This window comes from Bombus pyrosoma, linkage group LG15, assembly GCF_014825855.1.
Source record: "Bombus pyrosoma isolate SC7728 linkage group LG15, ASM1482585v1, whole genome shotgun sequence".
In the NCBI taxonomy this organism is placed as follows: Eukaryota; Metazoa; Arthropoda; class Insecta; order Hymenoptera; family Apidae; genus Bombus; species Bombus pyrosoma.
Genome location: NC_057784.1, coordinates 9,688,336 through 9,708,855, shown reverse-complemented (window position 1 = coordinate 9,708,855; position 20,520 = coordinate 9,688,336). Strand labels below are relative to the sequence as shown.

Here is a 20,520-nt window from a genome sequence, read left to right as displayed (position 1 = left end):
ATCCATTTTACGTACCCTCGTTTTACCTTATCCAGCGATTCTTCCATGTTCCAACCCCATACCTCTGCTCCAAACAGCGCCACGCTCTCTACTAGTGCTTCAAACACCTTCATTCTCCTCTCGTAGTCCTGTTTGAATATTCTTTCTCCTATGCTCCATGTTTTCTTCATTGCTATCATCGCTCTCCTTTTCCTGTCCTGTATGTGCCTCTCATCGCTGCCGTTTTTTTTTTAACGTTATTATGGAATTTATTTTTTTTACTATCGAATTAAATTTCGTTTTAGATTTCTATGAAAAATATTATTCTAACAGATATCTGTAAATCTAATAGATATTATTTTATGTGCAATTTAGAGTCGAACAATAATTCGACAAAAGAGTATTTGAGGCAATCTAATGCAAATTTATTCATTCACGAATAAACGTGTTTACAAATGGATCTTTTATTCATCCATATATAAACGTTCACTGTTAATTGTGAAAGTAATAAGCATTATTGCACCCCGTGCATCAAGTTTTCTTTCGAACACGGCCCGAAGGAGATTTGTAGTCGAAACTAAGGGTCTGTTCGTATGTAGCGTCGTTTGACTTTGGATGTTTGATTAAAATGACGGACCGATGAAAGGGGGTCACGTTCGCTTCTATTTTTAACCATAACGCTCGTTGGTGGACTTTAATTCAATTCATTAAGGCCACCTACCCGCCGTGATTTCGTGGCACGTGACGCTTCCTGGCCATTTTCGTGCGTTTGTCTGGTCACTATCGGGATCCCTTTGTCGTTTATGTTTCATATAAATTGACACGTTGTCGACATATTAATTCGCGCTATACTAGTCGATTTTATTCTGTGATTTTCTTACTAGAATAACAGTCTTTACTTTTAATGAGAGCCCATCAGACATTAAAGGGAGCTGTCATGAAATATTGAAACAATATTTACGGATATCCTCTTAATTACAGAGCTTAAAATTCAAATGGGTATCTTACTGTGTGTATATATATATATATACATTTATTTATTTATTTTGTTATATTACACAATAAATATTACATATAACATAAATATATAAAAGAGAAAAAGTGAAGAAGAAATATATAATCATTCTTTAATTTCAGTAAAATTTGATATTTATTTGACGAAAGTATCAAATGTCCATAGACAAAGAAAGGGAAACTGAAACCCGTCATTTTGAGAGGTTCAGTAGGAAAACCATGTCGCGGCTTTGTCATTAGTGTTCAGTGTTAACCCTTGCATTGTTTTATTATACCTATGTACACGATGCGAACAACAATTTTATACCTCGATATACAAAAAATGCATTTTTTAATTTCAATAATGGTATCAGATTAAAGAACAAATCAAAATTGTCATTCTTTATATATTTATATTTCTATATATATTCTTTATATTAGTTCTTTACCATTGTCTCAATCTAATAGGGAGAAACAAATTAAGTTGGTAGAATGAGTAGGCGTATAAGGGTCAAGTCGCAAGCCATCAGCTACTCTTAATTAAACGTTCACTCATCTTACGGAAGTCAAAGAACGATATTAAACACCAGTCGTCCCGGAAACGAATGAGCCTTTTTAAACGATATTTCTCAAATTGAATATTACCGCGTCGAGTGGGTTGCACGCTAACAAACATTAAGCTGCGCGCGCACCATTTGATGATTAATGCGGCTCCCCGTGCAGATCCATCCGGGAAAAAATTAATTCACTATGTCACCTAATTATCTTATCTTTATTTTTTAACGTTATTTAAAGAAAATAGCATGACTGATTGTTTTATGACGTGAATGTATAGAGTTTAAGCGTAAAACGTCGAGGTATAAAGTCGATAATCGAATGCATAAGTAAGCGACTACGTCAAAGAGTTGCATTTGCTTATCGTGCTTTAACTTCAAGTAGCAGCTTGTAAACCTTATCGTCGACGTTTGTTGACAAAAAATATCCGAGTGTTTTGTAAATTGGTCGCTCGGAGTACGCTAACAGGCGTCTTCTTTCGGTCATTCATGCATCTTTTGCCATCGTTATTATACAATAGCGAGCATATAGATAGGGAAAGACCTTACGCTCGATTCTATTTAATTCAATTTGTAATTACTCCTCGAGATACAAATTTGAAAGGTTTTTTATATTTATGATACTTTAAACTATTGTGAAATTTACAACAAATGTATTTTTAGATATTATATTATAGAAATGAAATTTTTTATAAAGCAATTTGTTGAATTTACAAGAAATATATTTTTAAATTTTATGTATACAAATATATAAAATACAATAGAAATAAAACCTTTCATAACACAATAATAGAATACAATACAACACGCTCGTTGCTGCATCTTCCAACCATTTTTGGTACATGAAATTGCAGAAATTTCATTCCTTTTCGATATCAAAATTATCAAACAGCACAAGATACAGGGTAATAAACGCATTGAAATTACCAGATGTTTGAAAACGTAGATACGAGGGATTATATAATTTCCATATTGAGAATTATTGAGTTTTGTTCAACGACTACGTTATTCGAACACTTGAGTAACGTTTCTAGAAAAAATTATTCAAAGTTATTGTAACATAGTCAGATGATTTACATGTTTAATCGTGTATTATGATTACTATTAATATTCTTCGTAAGTGAATGTATTTGCACAGGAAAATATCGAGAAGAGAGGCGGAGAAGAACCACGTTATTCTTTTTTGCGCGGTACATTCTGTAAAATCATCGCGATGCATTCGCTAAGTCAACATGTGTGACCTTGCTTTGCACGTGCTTATTTATTTTGATTAAACAGAGTAGCTCCTTTATGGTACGTCTTGTAAAACGAATTTGATCGTTTCACCGCCTTCGTTGCTGTTTCTATATCTGATACTTATCTCTTAAAGGGAAATATTCCAAAGTTTTTCAAAAGTTCTGCATGAAACTATCGATGATTCTCAATTGAAGCGTTTGCGGTAATAAGCAGTCAGCTACAATATTTAAATGTATTTATTGAAAGAAAAAGAAAGATATAGATTTGATATTCAAAAGTGCAGAAGTTTACCTCTAATATTACTTGACTATGAATTTGTAATGCGTTAAAAAGTAGTTTGATTTTTATCAATTTTGAATTGGTTCTTGTTGGTTCTCACTTTTCATTTAAATTTGTGAGAAACAAAGTTGTCTCCTTATTGCAGCAATCCCTTTAATCGCGTTCAATGTGGTAGAAATTCTTGATGAAATTATCGATCGTTCTCAGTCGCGTTGGTAACTGAATTGCAGTATCAAAGGTTGAAAAAAATAAGTTAATCATATTCTGCGACAGCCGAGCGACGCTTCTTATCCAATTTCTTCCTCCTTTTTTCCCGTAGTCCACTCAACTTGCCATATTTCACTTGAATCTGGTGTCTAATGAAGTTCGATAACTCGACCAGCTGCCACAATCTGCTCATATTTATTCGGACTAGATCACGGGTATATACATAACGACAGTTCTTTATTTCTTCCAAATCCACCTTATTCTTATAACACGGCTTAATCACCATTTTCTCCCCCCCTTTCTCTCTCTTTTTCTCTCTGTTTATACATAAAAATTTAATTTTAATTAATTACAATCGTATTGACGTTTCAAGCGAACGAGAACGCGTGAATGTTGCGGAATAAAAGACGATAAGAGAAGCAATTGTCGATTAAATTTGGCGTATATACCGAATGCAAAAGCTTTCGTTGTACACAAAGTTATCGTTATACATATTTGCCATTGATGATAAAGCGGATTATGCTTACATTGGGTTTATACTTGTACGCGTTTATGTATACCACGATTTATCGTGTTACCACACATGCCTGGCGCAAAGTTAACAAAACCGAGTGGTAAATGATGTCATTCGATGACTACCAGCTTGCCGCACTTTTTTAACCTGATAATTGAATCAGCTGTTTAAAAATCTTGCCGCTGAGGCCATTTACTGTCGTTTTGATTTACACGTTGATTGAAAAATTAAATTTTGTGGATGATTTTTCTATAGCAAACCCACATTCAGGTAAGACGAACAAATGAGAACGGATGAGAAGATTTTGCCGTATGATTTATATTTTCACTTCTCGTATTGATTTAACAGATACTTGGAATTTTAAGAGTTCATTAATACAATGCAAATGCACTTTTAGTTTCTCCCTTCTAATTTCTGATTTATAATTAATTGGATGAAAGTTTTATGCCATATGATAGAGAACATAAGATTCTACTATTCTGCTGTCTTTGCTATTCATTTTTAGAACGTTCATAGTGTAATAATAATTTATTGAACGCCTTCTTTTATATTATGTAGAAACATAATTTAGTGGAATAAGAGGTTCCTCATTATTGTGAATTCGGGTTCACATGGAACAATGTTGTAATTTGAAGCGTATAGAATTTCTCTTGTTTTCACACAAGATTTGTAATGCGTTATATTTCATCGGAGATAATAGCTAGTGACTTAGAATACTCTATATCGTGCAACTTTGCCAAATTTCAGCAATTTCCTTGGTAATTTCAATGAAACATCAATTATACCTGTATGAAAATCGTTCAGCATACGATTTATTTCGACTATCGATCGAATCGGTATTTCACTGTAATTGTCTACCATTACGTGAAGCGGTTGCGTTATTCAAGAGGCGTTCCTGTAATTCGCTTAATTGGCGCATGCGGAAATGCGGATGCTGAGGAGAATTCACTGTTCCTTGAAATTCAAATAGACGACCCGTTAAGCGATTTAAAGCGGATGCATAGCGAAGAATAAAAATGTTGGCCAAATATCGATTTACTTAATTCGACGCGTTAATATTAGATTTTGTCATTAGGCGGTATTGACAAAATCTGCAATCACTTAGTTGCCAACCCAATACGTATTCTCGTTGATCGTTGTATGTTTGAAAAAGAAGATCAATGGAAAAATAAGACAGAGACGCTTGACGTTACTCTTTGAAGCTGTGCAATTAAGCACATCGCGCATCGTGTATTTTACTATCTGATTTCTTACTACAGTGCGTACAATCCCCTGTACGAAAATCTACCAAACAATCGAACGTAGATTTCACTTTTGTGAAAGCTGCGATTCTCGGACCAAGAAACTTTTATCTTGTATCGAATATCGCGATTCGACCATTTTCTTTGAATACATAGAAGCGTCCCGAAATTGCATTGACTAAGAATTGGAACGCTGCATATCCTACCGACGTTTATATATAATTCATGTGTAAATATAATTCCCGTTTTTATTTCTTATTTTCTTATTTGTGTCATAGATAAGGAGCAAAGGAGTGATGATGATTCACTAATTGGAAAATACACATACCACGCGAGAATGTTTCTTTATTTCATCGTACACGTGACATTGTCAGCTAATCGCGTAGAAACTAAATGGGAAACGTGGAAGAGAAACGTATTTCTAGTGACTCACGAAGGTGTCCTGCCACTTAGCATAAAAAATCTTTATCTACATATATTTAATTATATAAAACATTTTGAAATGTTAATAGCATTCTAATGAAACGTGACTATCATGATTATATCGATAAGGTTCTGTTTTATCGTTCGAAAGAAGGCTTGAACTTTCGAATTCTACGTTTCTTATCCTATGTTCGTTACGAAGGTATTTAATAAATACAATTTTGATTGCAGAATTTGTTTCGAAGATAAGTTAAAATGTTAAAATTACAAACGCGAAGGGAAAGCCTAACATTGCCAACTTCGAAAAAACGAGAGTCAAAAATAACGCGCAGTCTTTCCATGCGTTTAAAAATATTTTGCGTTTTAAAAATATATTTCATTGTTCATTTGCGTTCAGTCGCGTTCGCTGGAGTAGGTGCACGTATACGTTATTGCTCGCAAAATGTTCTTTGTAATAGAAATTGGTAATAAAATTAAGTGAAATAAAAAGATTCCAAGATCAAGTAATCCAGTTCTGGATCGTCATGGTCTTTAATGGTCCAACGAGTAAAAGTTAAATTATGCAAATATACTGTCGAAGAGAAACGAGTATCTAAATACTTTTGAACGATAGTCCACATACGATCCTAGAACTTGTCCGTGGCTTTCGATCACGGAATCGCTGTTAGATTTGCAAACGAAGAAATTGCACCCGGAAGATATCGTAGACTCGCCGATTTCCAGAATAATTGATAATAAATTCCACGTTTTTCTCCGGAAATGCAAAATAAATTTTGTATCATGACTGTGTTAATGTCATTCATGTGTTAAGTCATTCACGTTTTCGTGTTCTCTAATGACGCAAAACGCTCTATATATGTATATACATATACGTATACGTTAGGGAACGACAAAGCTTAACGAACCTTGGCCGTCAACCTCCTTGATAATCGAGTCGATGATTCTTCGACAAATATTGTCGCTTCATCGCGTTTTACGTTTCTATAAACACTGTATCGACTAGGATATGTTAGACTTGTTCCCGCTTTTACCAGGAAATCCTGTTTCCTTTGTTTTTACTGTTAGCGTGCGGGTTTCGATGGAAACATGCGATTCTACGCTAAGTATCCTGTTTTCAGACTTTGATTCTGTTTCAACGAATATATCGTGTATCGTGCAAATGAACGTTATTATGTCAACAAATAACTACGCAATAAGGAAATATCGTCTTTAAAGATCGATACAGAGACACGGCTATTCATATGTATGGTAGGCTAGAATATATGAAACAAACTTAACATTTAAAATGGAAAAGAGATTTTTTTATTTAATTTAAGATTAATCGGGAATATTTAAAATTCAACTTGTTGTCTTTCTATCATTTTTATTTTTATATAATTTGGTATCGTTTTTCAAAAATAATTGTAGCTAATTTGGTAAAACGATTTGGTAAATAATATAGTAGAACAAAGTGCCATCAAAATTTTCATACCTGTTATACGGATTTATTTCATGATTTTTATTTGTCCTTTTACAGAGTCATGGGTGGAATTGAATCTCGTGCCCGACAGGGTAACACCGTTACCGTTCAGTAGTGGTGGAGAAGAATATTTGCGACTTCTTAGGGAAGCGCAAAGGGATTCTCTGCCCTCGTCCGCTAGGCATTCTTTGGCATCTTCCCGTAAAGGCACGCCGAGAGATAGGTAAAATTATTTACTTTATTATTAGATTGCGGATATTTCTGCCTATTTATATTTTATAAGACGCGATGTAATGTAAATTAGAATTGAAACTAAAATTTCTGTTACAATTTATCGCGAGGCGTTTGAAAACGACTTCCGAAAATTGATTATTCAAATCTTTCCATTCCAGCCATCAATATCTAATCTAATCTAATGAATACCATTCGACATAGGAATCAAGCAAATTCGTAATTCAATTAAATTTAATCTAAAAATTCCGAAACGTTGCTGGAGATGTCTAAAACTCGTGTTGCTCCTAATATGCTTCTAAACTCTATCGTGTTACCAATCTTTTTTTCTGAGACGACAAATCCCAACAGCCTGCGCTTGGGTCCTCGAAAAGGGCCATTAGAACAAGTCTGGTTTACCTTGTTACTGGTGTACAAGTACGATGGAGCTGAGGAAGAAAAGAAAAAAGGAAAGCATGAGTCAGATGCCGGTTCCGAAGAAAGCGAGGGAGAAATCTTTTTCTGGCCAGTTTCTTTGTACGCTCGTAGGCGTTGGAACGTCTCAAGGACAATGGGCTGAAAGAGGAAGAAAAAGGCAAACAACCGCGCTTTCATCGTGATTCTGACTTGGCGTACAAACGAATTTTCCAAATCTTTTGTACGATTTTCCCCTGATGCTTGCGACGTTAGAAATTTCTACGTTAAGACTTTTCAAATGATTTAACAGTATTTTTAGACTCAGAATGAATACGCGGTGGATATAAATCCATGCTGCAAATAAAATCAGGAAATCTCTAATCAAATCATATCTTTGTTAGAAATAAACATACGTCCAAATACGTTCACAAGTTAGCGTGTTGCGCGTATCCTTAATCTTTACTATTTGCGACGTTTGATTTGAAGCGTAGCGCAAATATTCGATAAGCTCATCCATTATCATTTGTAGTTCCGCATGAAATATAGAGAAAAAAAACATGATACGATGCGGAGGTCATATGATCGAAAGTGTTTCATATTAGTGTACATCGAGTTATATTACCGATAAGAAAATCGGAGTCGAAATGAGCAAAGGAGATTCTTATTACTTCTCTAATTTTCTATCTGAATGACGCTGTTTGTTATATTTAATTCTTTCACGTTCAATATTGCGAATACACGACATCTTTACTTTAGTAACTTTCATAAAAATCATGAAATAAATTTTTAGTAACATCTATACTTTACTTTAGTACTTTTTTCACGGGCTAAACAAAAATTTAATTCTGTAAATTTATGGATCTGGTTTGCTGTTAAAACTTGTTAGCCGAAATCTGTTTAATTAAAATCTCGGAGCGCAAAAATATTTTGAATGCTCCACAGGTAAAAAAAATGTGTAAAATTTGTGAAATCTTTTCTTACAGCCCAAAGAGTCCTCCGAACAGTCCGAACACAGAATTATCTACCGAAGATGAGCTCAAAGGAGTCTATATAAATTACTGCTGCAACAAGGTCAGTTTCATAATCGATTTCTAATACCGTGTGCCTGTGTGGTTCACCATCACATAGGATTTTACGTATTCGTATTTCGTTCGTTCAATTTATCAAACTACATTCATCGTGCAATCGAGTCGAGTAATCTTTATTCAACAGTCAATTATACATCTAAACCTTGTTACGTGATATTCAATATATATCGTTTTAAGAATAATATAGCAGGAGTGAAAAGTCACTTAAAAGAGATCGTGTAATTGTTACACCATTTCCTCTATGGCGCATGCCTAAGTGAAGTATGTACCTCGAAATGGAGACCTGTGCAACTGGTTTTATTGAACGAAACAAAACAGGGGCTACACTTTCCATGTAAGGTCTACGGATCAACGACTCTTTTAGCGTGTCCCTCCTAGCGTGCATTGTGGGTCATAGAACACGCGAGGTGCTTTATGCGAGTTCGTGGAAAACCGCGCGGTGTCTTCGTGCGCGGTGAATATCGAACCTCTTTCGCATCGACGAAACTGCGAAACGTAATTGAAGAGTTTAACGAGAAAGTGCTAAAGCTGACGGTTTTGAGAAAATTTACCTCATCTTCGAAAAAGATATATTTATACCATTTTACCACTGAATTTCTCAACTATAGAACGCAATATGTATAGAAAACTTCAAGCCATTTACATATTTATTATTTTGTTCATTCAAATTCTATGTATCTGCCCGATATGAAAACCAATAAAGCTTTATCTAGCAATTAGACAACTCTATATTCAAATCAGTACGATAACTGTAGCGAAGCTCATTTTTTATTGATGGTTTGTGTGCCGGCGACTTATTTATCCACGTCGGTAAGGAGTCCTCGCGAAAGAACAGCTAACTACACCTTATCTTTGCTATATTTTTCAAACTACGCGCAACTCGTTGGAAAAACATTGTTAATTGACAGGTATGCTCGCTAATTCGTCCTTGAGGAGGGAAATCAGTGAGGTTATCAGTGAAGTAAGATGATGGAAAAATACGGCGTCAAAGACGAGAATAATGATAAAAACAATCGGTACGAGACAAGGGCAAAATGAGTTAGGTCGATAACGAGTCGCGAGAGGCGAGGATTTTCCATGAGTTAGTTGTCCGACCGTGTTTTTAACGCAAGCTCTCCTCCTTTATGTTTCACCGTCTCTCTTTGTAGAGACAAGGTCTTGAAAAGCTAAACTGTGTTCTCGAGTCTTCTTTGAGAATTCTCGGTTTCTCGACTCAACAGCTTAGATAACGCATTAAAAATAGAATATCTTCAGAAGCTTCTGTTTTCCAGGCTCTGTACGTCTTATCTCCGATGCGACAGGCTTTTTCGTCTCCCGTTGTTCTCCTCGCCGAGTTTCACGATCTCTGAGCGTGTTGATTCGTTCGTCTTCGTTTTATTTCTATCAACGATCGTGTTGACAAGCGATAAAGTCAAGGTGAACGAACGACCTTGATATTCACAGCCACGAGAAAAATAATAGAAGGAAAGGAAATTGAAGAAAACATGCCTCTGTTGATTGATACTGAGCCGCTGAATCGAGACTCGACGGATTGCGCATTATTCGTAATCATAGGCACGCGTTTTGCAGTATCGTTTTTCTAGTATCGTAATCCACTTACAGATACCCAAGAGTACCTGGATTCGAGACACCGGTTATAGTTTCGTACTTTCGCAACTACGTATGTTTGTATATGCCTCCGTTGGGAACCTTGGCAAACTTTTCATCGTGTCGTTATCGATCCTACTTTGCTTTTAAAGGAGAGACACGAGGAACGCATAGAAAGCATATCACCAGTTTAACTGGAAGAGTGACACACGTAGAAAATCATCGCTTTTGAAATATTCTACAAAAATCAGATCTGTTCAGCAGCTGTTCTGCTATTTTTGTAGCTCTTTTTTGTTTGTTGTGTGGATCGAATATATGATTTACGCTGTTATTTCTTTTTTATCTAAATGCTATAATTTCATGAAATTTGTGGGAATTGAAATTCTTCATAACACCGTGCTAACTATTTCTTTTTTTATTTTTTTTATTTTTAAATTATATAACTTCTTTTCGTGTCTTCAGTTTGAATAGCGAGCTTCTGCAATGTATGCGTTGCTTTTGTATCCATTACTCTAACATACCTTTCGTATCGTGACAGAACAGTAACTCTATGTTTATTCAATGATTCAGCGTCTGTGCAAATTTTCTTATTGTCAAATGATCGAGTAATTCATAATTTCCTATTTTGAAATTTTTGTTACAAGCGTTCAAACAATTTAATGAGCTATTACACGAAACTCTAATATGGAGCGAAGTCAAGTGGAATCAGCCCGATGAACTAAACGCGCAAAAAGTTCCACGGTTTTACCAAAGAAAGAACACAAGAGTATACCGCTTTGCTGTGCTAGTTCGTTCACCTGAGTTTGTGTTTATTGATGTAACGCGCGTGTTCCGCTGTTACCGCGGACAGATCACGCGATCACGAACGAGCGAATCGGCGGCGTTCTCTACGGTTACGCTTACGTGTCTCATCTTGGGCAGAAACCGGTCCTCTCACGTGGTGTGCGTTGCATTTGAGAAACGGGTTCCACTTCACAGTGAGTTAGCGAACGAGAAAAACACGAGGAGTAAGGAGGGAGACACTCGATATACGTAGCCGATGTACGATGCATTACGCTTCTATTGGATTAAGTCGAACAGCCGTTATGCTCATTCCAACTGAGCGCATTCGCGCTGTTCCGTGGAATGCGATAAATACAGCGATAAATATAAGCGAACGATTACGCATTAGAGAAATTCTCAATGATGATCTACCGTATGTAGCGTCGAACAGGTTTGAGCATATTTGACTTGCAATAGAAATAAACGAATAGAAATTTTAAATGACGTATCCTTCCAATTATTACATTATTTTCGTTTTAGAAATAACGTAGGAAAAATTACTTTGTTTGTAACGAAGTTAAAAGATATTGGTTTCAAATAATTCCTTTTGGCTGCATTATTAATTTTATTTTTTGATATAACACAGGGAAAGATATTTACATATGAGATACCTCTGACTGTCTCTCTTAAATTACATAATTGCTCATTAAGTAAAATGTCTGCTTTTTCGACAAAAATAAAAATTCCTAGAGGTTAAAGTTCGATATTAAAATTCTGTTGCAAAGGATTCATGTTAAAATGAAAGTGCTTCGAAAGATCTAAAGTCCCAAGTTTCTTATTAGTACCTCGTTAAGTAAGCTTTCCATATATATATATATATATATATATATATATATATATATATATATATATATATATATATATTCGATTGTTCGCAAAATAATTGCGTAGAAAGTTTGCATTCGCGAATTCTCAGGAAATATAATACGGAAACGTGACGCGAAAAGGAGAACGTGCGATAAAAACTTCTCTAGAATCTGTTACGCGAGTGTTATGTTGTGTCGATGTGTTTTACTTGCAAGTCATTTCCAAGAGAAATTACATTTCCGAGCAGTACGATTTTTATCTAACTCCGTCAATCGTTTTTCAAAGGAAATTCTAAAAGGTGTAAAATTTCTGTGTATGTAATTCCATAAAATGGAACTGAATTGTAAGTATTTATTTAGATATTGATGCCTAACATAAAATAGCAAGTGTTATTTCAACATACTAATCCGGCTGCTGAACCACGCACGTTCCACGGCCGCACCTTATTTATATTTCTACTCTCGTTTATCGTGCGCGAGCAGTATCCGTTTCGCTTGCTAATAAAAACCATCTTTCTATCCAGTCACCCTGTTTCGCGAAATAACTCTTCCCATGCTATGTTGGGATACCAACAATTTCGTCATGGTTAAACCGAGAATGCAAATTCAAATCTTTATAGTTACAACCAGACATGATAACCATTTTAACCCAAATTAAACAAGTTGTATTCATCGTAAGAATTCATTTTTCTACTTTAAATAACTGTATTCCTTCTTAATGACATTTTACGTAAAAAGTTTAAAAATAATTTATTCTTGGTTTCTGGTTTCATCCTCTAAATATTATAATTCTTGCATTTGTTATGTATTCTGCACGATCTTGAACATTTAAATTTCCAACAAATGCACAAGTATCTGTAGTCTGGTGGCACCGCATGATATTCGATCGTTCTCCATCGATTTCTAAAGTTTCCGCAGGATAATTTTTAATGAAGGACGAATTAGATTCCGGTTTGATTCCCAAGAGATTGCTCCGGTTGTCACGATTCATTTCAAGAGAACCATTCCCAAGCTCTGTAAGTCGTTAATTGACTATTTCAGTGATGTTCTTTCCCCAACATTTTCTTGAAATATTGCCAAAGACTAATATCGTGTGAAACGAGCTTAGACGAGAGGAATGGGAGAGTGTCGATATTGTCTATAGTTTTCACTACGTTTTCTATGTGTACGATTTATTCTAAACATAAGTTAGTTCTCGTCTCGTTCCTGGATTAAAACTATTCGATGCTAAAAAAAAAAAAAATAAAAATAAAAAAAAAAGAAAACATCGTTAGTGTTAAGGTCGCGAGAGTTGAACGTTACTTATCGAATTCAGGATTGTGTTTCTCGGATTCTACTATCATTTTACACGTTTTGTTGGCACGATATATGTACAATAGAAAAAAAGGTAATAAAGTAGATGTTTGATTTCGACGTTCGAAACAAAGCGACTTTCGTCGTGTATCTTAAAAAAAGTAGGACGCTGTGTTTTTTTCACGTTGTAGAGGATGAGCTGAATTTTACTATTCTTAATAATGTTCTAATCGACAGTGACAAGTTAATCCAGATTGCGATATACAGCAGATTAGTCAGCACAAAGGCGGTCAATTATAAGAAGGCGATTGGAGAGGAGGGATAAGGACCGTGCCAACTGTCACGTATACCATCTTGCACGATCGCATAAAATATTGCTACGTATGTGATCCCTGTCACGTTCCTAACAACGCATCGGTTATATATCAATGTAAATCATTTCTGATATCTTTTGTGTTTAACGACAAAGGAAAAATTGATTTCGATAAACATGTAGCGTTCATTTTAACACCTTCCAAAGATATATGTTCTCGTTACTGATAAGATCAAATATATACGTTGCCAATAGATGTAAACATCGACATCCTAAATTTTCTATGGGTCAATATCCACTCGAAGATTATTCAAAGTGCATTTGCTGTCGAGAGTTGATTGATAAGCACTTTGAGCTTCATTTGCTGGGAGAAGCTAAACGGTAATCCTCTCGTGATTTTCAGCTGAATCGACGTTGAATCATTCATCCGACGATTCACGATAAGTAAATTTTAATATTTAATGCGATCCACCCAAAATCAACTTGATAGTGGAATTAGTCTGTAAAATACACATTAAACTTCTTTCCATGACTACCTGTCGTGTTAGATTTAAAGGAAGAAGAGCTAGTTCGTTCTTATTATCTGAAATTGCACGTAGCATAGTCTGGAGACAGAATAGAATAATGGAGCTATATACAGAAAGCGTAGCTCGTCATTGACCCTCTCGAGCCAGCGCTGCAAAGCTACACAGTGAAATGTCGTCGGTAGCTAGGGGTTTCCTCGTTGAATGAATCCGAAACACGCCGGCAGTGGACGTAATTCCCTGTTATTACGTCCGCCAAAGGGAAGTAAGGGACGCGCCGAAGAAACTTATGGGCAATTGCAACTAGAAAAGACCGAGATAAAGCGTAGATCGTTTTTCAACGTCGCTAGTCAGTGGTTAGTGGTCTGTCTGTAAACCAATCCGAAACCGTTCCGACATAACGCGCTGCGTGATATCGAATGAATTCTTCGAATTTGGCCGAGCCAACTGCCATCCGCAGAGGACACAAAGCACGCGTGGCCTGCTTTTTCTTCGACCGTATCGTACGTTCGTATTGATCCTTTTTTCGTCTCGCACTTGTACCTCAATTGTAGTGTCGAAGTTCGATGCGCAGTTGAATCGACTTGAATTTTTTTTGCGGAGTTAGTCTTCATTGTAGGTTGAAATTATTAGAAGCTTTACGAATGGCTACTTGATTAATTTGAATTTAGAAAACATTAATTTAATTTAATCTTTTTTAAATTAAAGAATAAAATTGTTTAAGTGTTTTATAGTACTTTACATTATTACTGCGACGTTAAAAATACTACAAACTATTATTTAATTTATATATTTCGATTAATTCGCTCGTGGTCAGCCATGTTTTCCCTTACTTCATAGCTTCAGTAACAGTAAGTCTAATGCCCGTCATCAATAAAACCCCCATAATATTCAACGTGTTAAAGCAGGGGGATCGAAATACATTAATTTACGCTCGATATGGTAACACGTTGCAGATTCTACAAATGCCGGAACAATGAAACGGAGTTTCCGCTTGAATCATGTTCTTAATTTTCAGCGATTAAGTATTTATGTATGCGAGAATGAAATTGGAGAAGCGATGCTCAGGAATATCTTTCGTTGCCACTTCTTTGCGAATGACCTGAATACCAAAGAGCATAGCGGCTCGTATTCGTCTAAGCAGCACGGGGGCTGCCAGTCACTTATGGATGTAAATAAAATTTAATTTACTTTGGTTCAGTTTATCTTCATATGTATACTACCGTTCATAAATATTTAGGTACCTGATGTAATTTAATAAAAAAAAATTCATTATTACACTTTCAAAGCTATGGATTGTAGATGTTTCTCTACTCTATTATTTTTTTTATTATCATTATTGTATGTTAAGACAAATATAATATTACAGTTAGTAAAAATACATATCACATACACATTGAAATAAGAAACAACGCATTATATATGCCCGAATTTTCAAATTAATGTGAGTCACCGTATACACCGTAAGCATTACAACAACTACAAAAATACATGCAGTCTTTTATTACGCAAAATCGTTATCCCGAAGCCCTGAAGTATTATTAGCCATTGTTTGATTCGTCAATCTAGCTCAAGTCATGCGTGGGAAGATAAACAGTTCCGATTGCTTGTGCCATACGATTATTTCTCGATGAAATCACCCGACGAAGACCCTTTTAAGGTCGTTTCTCGTGAGTCGTAACCTAGTTATAAGTCCTTGGTTCGCTCGCACATTGCAATGTTTATTCCAAGTGCGTTGAACTCGCGAGTTAACCTCGTATTTAATCATTTCTCTATCTACATTCTATTTTTATCTCTAAAATAGAGTCACTACATCGTTTACTAAATTCGGCCCGGTTCACGATAATTTTATGTCTTGTGAAGTAAATTGTGTTTTTTTTTTTGTGGAGCAATGAAAAGATCAACGCGAAGATTCTACGAATAATTCTGCGTTCTAAATTAGTCCAATAGGAGGACAGAACACTAATAAAAGTGATTTAGAAGTATGCTACGTGTTCTTAGATTTTTTTGGTAGCACGTTCACGAGAATTCAAAACTCTGGATCTTATTTAGAGAGTAACGATGTCTTTGAGCGTAAATCTGGTTAGGATGAGTCGCGCTTATTCACATTCGAGATTTATTACGCATTACCTAAAACACTATTTCGAGAAATAGAACAGACGGTGCATAGCGAACTCGTTGACGAACTTGGCAAAACATTTGGATAATTTGGATTTTGGATCATGGATAACAAACGCAAAATATCTATTATTACCTAGTATTGAAATATCTAATTTTCGTCGTTGTTGTATGTTTTAATATTTTGTAATTTCATATGACGCGTATCCATAAAAAATTGTTGTGGTAAGTGTTCCAATATTTTCATGAGTCACTCTATATTCGAATCAATTGCGACAATATTTGTCCGACGTTTGTTTGAGCGAGCAAATATGGATGTAGATATGGGACGAGCATGTCTTACTTTCAGAAGTTGCCTATGTATTTAAATTACCGTATTATATGGATTAGGTTAGGATATACTATCAATCCGCTCGCCGTTAGTCTTGAATTAAAGTACTAGTCTTTAACTCGAACTAAAGCTAATCTAAACCTAACCTAAACTTAACCTAAATATGTTCCAAACGTTAGAAACCTAATATACATTTGTACATGACTTGTCACGTAAAGACGAGCGGGGTTCATATGTACATAGATATACGAAAAGATTACTGAAAAGATTATCGTTGATAATATACCTCAAGTCCATAAAAATCCGCGAGGCCACTTTTTTGCATAATTACCGTAACTTATTGCCACAATAAATCATATAATTATATATTTTGCCACAACATAATTATATTGATAGTAATTCAAGTGTCATCTACTTTATTGCATGATTCATTCGAATAAATGCGCAAATCACTTTCCTTTTTAAAGTAGCTGAATTGTTTACAAACAGACGTACGCCTTGTTTGATACGCATTATAATATACATATGTATATCGTAATATAGCGATACGACAGTCGCGCTCGTGACGTGATTGGCTGATTGCCTGGCAGTTATCCTTGGCTATTCTTCGAGTCATTCACAGATAAGAGGTGTATAAGTATTTCACTGAAATGAGAATCGTGACACAAGTACTTCTTCTATTTTTCTTTCCTCCTTATGTTTCAGTAATTCTATAATTTCCTTTACTCTTGGATAAACATTCTCAATTAAAGCTAAAATTATTCAAGTATCCGAGTTTTACGATAAGACGACACTTTTTTGCCTTTTTTTTTACATTGATATTTAATATCGTATCGACTACCAAGTTATTCACATTATATTTAGTAATTTATCGGGCAATTTTGTTTCCTTGATGAACTCTGGTAAATCGAGGGCTTTTTGTCTTCTAAATTATCTTAGACGTTGTATTTCGGACAATTTAAAATGAGGTCATACTGTTAGCAGTAAGTCGTATTGTACGAAACAGGTTCTCTCGGCAACAGATTCGAATGTATGAATCTGAGAATGTTGTTCTATTCTGTAATATGTGTATGCAGATGATATTTACTTGATCCTTCAAGGTGATTGTCTTCCGTCATTCCCGAAAAGGTTCTTATCTTCGAATAAAAATCATCGATAATAGGCAACCATTCTTTAACGCCTATCGCTGTTTATCCCTTGTTGTTAGAAATTTTTTCTCGCTAGATTATTTTCTCGTAGGGTCGTTGACAACGATCGTTCGATAAATATACTCTACTTTTTCATTTCTGCGATAATGATTCACTGTGACTGTGAAGTAAAAGTATCTGATCCGCTTGTGCAAGAAAAGCGTGATTGATTTACAGCGGCTAACGAGTTCTCGTACACAGATACAAGTCTGATCTTGGTGATTTTTAAGTTAGACACGTTGCGTAGTGGAAAACCAAACATCTGGCATTATGTTGCTCGTGTGAAGATTCTCGTTTGGTAAACTGATCCTCGGCTTCAATTGACAGTCAACGTAGAAGCCGCGAGTATCTTCAATTTCACCATACGATAGAGGATTCAACTGTCTGTACTGCTTAAACACTTTTAAATCGGATTGCCAGGGATTACTGGGACAACTCGTAGTGAAGCCAGATACGACGCTCTTTATTCATAAGAATATTCTTTTCGTACGACCAAAAGATTTAGCAAATCTTTTAAATATTGTCCGTTCCTTTTTCTCTACGCAGGAAGCCGCCGAGCTTTTGGAGAAGAACACCGATTGGATTTACGAATGGAGCTCGCGTCCAGATCAAGCACCACCGAAGTAACAGAATATTCTACTTTTTACTCTTTAATAGTGTAATGAAATAACGAAGAATTCAGAATGAACGATTTACCTGTTTATCCTTGAGTTTTCCTGCATTTAAGAGTATGACAAGATCTAAATAATTTCATAAGAGATAAATAATAAATAAAAGTATTAATAAATTAAATAATTTCATAGGAAACACATAGTTTAGATATAATGATGTTTAAGATGTAAAGCTTGTAGTATTGTATTTGATTGCTTACTCGAGTCATTCTCGGGTTACATTGTTGAAGTTACATTGTTAATTAATACTTGAGTGACAAAGGACATTCGATCATCCAGCAGGTTGCTTATCGATTCTTTTTTTTTTACTACAGAGACTGGAAGTTCAAGCATCCTCAGAGAGTGAATAAAAAGAAATCTTATAGCATTCGTACGACAAAAGTGGGCAAGGTTGGGTTGTTCTCAAAAGAGGTCCTTTATACTCTTTTTATCACAAACATTCTCTCTGTCTTGGTTGGAGCTGGCCTGGGGTAAGAGAAACTTCCTAAAACATATATCTAAATCTTTTCCCTAAAAAAAGTAAGAATAGATAAATGGAAGACTTTTAAAACGATGTACCGTTGTTTCAGGGTTTGGTTGTCCAGGCGAGGATCGATAACGTCCAGCGTGACCATCGAATGAAAGAAAAGAACAGTCAGGGACGCAAGAGTCAGGATTGCTGCGCTAGAGTTTGCAAGAAAACGGAGTAATGAATTGTCGTTTATGTGGAGCCGCTAGAAAGACTGAAATGCCAAGAGATAAAGGGTCGATTGAGCCTAACGAAACACGCAACATATTGTTTCGATTACCACAATTTAATATTAGCACTTTTTATTCTATTCTTCCTTGTCCGAAAGAAACTTAACGGTATACTTATTGAAACGCCGTATTATTGTGTAAAGTGTGAGTCATATGCGATTATGCGATTAAACGAGAAAACGATAAAAAAAAAAAAAGAAAAAGATACGAAGAAAAGAAAAAAAGATTATAATATGATTTATATATTCAGTGTTATTGAGAAGGTGAAAAAGTCCATTTTATACCGTTTGTAATGCGTTTCTATCAGTGATAGTCTATAGGTATAGCCTGGGTAGTATTTATCGATAATAATAATTATTAGTCATTAATTAAACAAAAAATAAAGGTTTGAGAGAAAGAGAGAAAGAGAGAGAGAGAGAGAAAGAGAGAAGAACGTAATAAAGAATGTTTGTGCAAGAAGAGATTTATCGCTTTATGTATGATGATCCAAGAAGATTAATCTATGAAACAAAAGAAAAAGCACGAAGGCTTTTTGCAGTGAGAGAACAATATACACATAGTAACAGTTACACCTCCGTTTAGATTACGAATGCCCTACTGTATTGAGTTTTGTGTTGTTATATCAAATACCTTTATTGTTGGGATGAATCCGAAAAAGTGTCTTTTGCCATTTATTTCGGAGTGCAATGTGAAAGAAAAAGTAGGCGTTGTATTTAATTAATGAAAATTCATCTTTTTACAAAATTGCAAGCAGCAACTGCTATAAGTTTTAATAACGTATGATACAATTGCTTAAGTAACTGAGAAAAGTTAATAATTATCGTTCGATTCTCATACCTTTTGATTTTGTAAAGTTAATATTCTAAAGATGGTGTATAGGAAAGAGTATAATACAGCATGTTCTATTGATATTTCTTTGATTTTAGGTATGTATAATGTATGTTTTGAATACCTGACGGAAATTTTATACGGCATGAATACTTTAATATTAAACAATGGATAAGGATTTTTGAAAAGTAGTGATAAGCAGATGATAAAAAATAATGAAAAAAAAAAGAAATAATACAAAAATAAGGTAAAATGTAATATTGTATGATCCGATAAATTTTATTTATAATCGAAGAAATGGTCTGTAACTTTCGTATTACAAGGTCTTTCGAAGGGTTTAAGTTTTTATTTCATTGAAAGATAAGCATATTATTAATTTATAATTTTATGTGTTAAAAAAAGTTTCAATTTTTTCGTATAATTAATATACGAGTCGCTTTGCGCATTAGCACAATGTGTGATTTGTATTCGATTATTACGAAATAAAAGACTCGATATTAATCGTATCACGTTGACGATTTTTCGATATAACGTTTTTCACAGAATATGATATAAATATATACATATGTATTAAGTGTAAGATGATGTATATTATAAGAATAATACGTAATCAATGTAAGTAGAAGTTAGAATTGCAAGTCTTTTGTATTTTCAATATAATTCTATATATTCTACATGCAAATTATTGCTTTCGAAAACCCA

At 34.8% G+C, this 20,520-nt stretch overlaps 1 protein-coding gene across 1 annotated transcript in view; it reads left to right on the top strand.

Annotated features, from left to right (window-relative positions):
- Positions 1-20,492, top strand: part of LOC122575532 (BCL2/adenovirus E1B 19 kDa protein-interacting protein 3) — a 23,460-nt gene extending 2,968 nt beyond the window's left edge. Inside the window, exons 2-6 of the mRNA XM_043744584.1 lie at positions 6,943-7,108; positions 8,496-8,583; positions 18,128-18,204; positions 18,567-18,722; positions 18,822-20,492. Of these exons, the coding sequence (XP_043600519.1) occupies positions 6,943-7,108; positions 8,496-8,583; positions 18,128-18,204; positions 18,567-18,722; positions 18,822-18,873 (539 nt within the window). The 3' untranslated portion in view covers positions 18,874-20,492. The remainder of the gene's footprint in view (positions 1-6,942; positions 7,109-8,495; positions 8,584-18,127; positions 18,205-18,566; positions 18,723-18,821) is intronic.
- Positions 20,493-20,520: the final 28 nt, after the last annotated feature.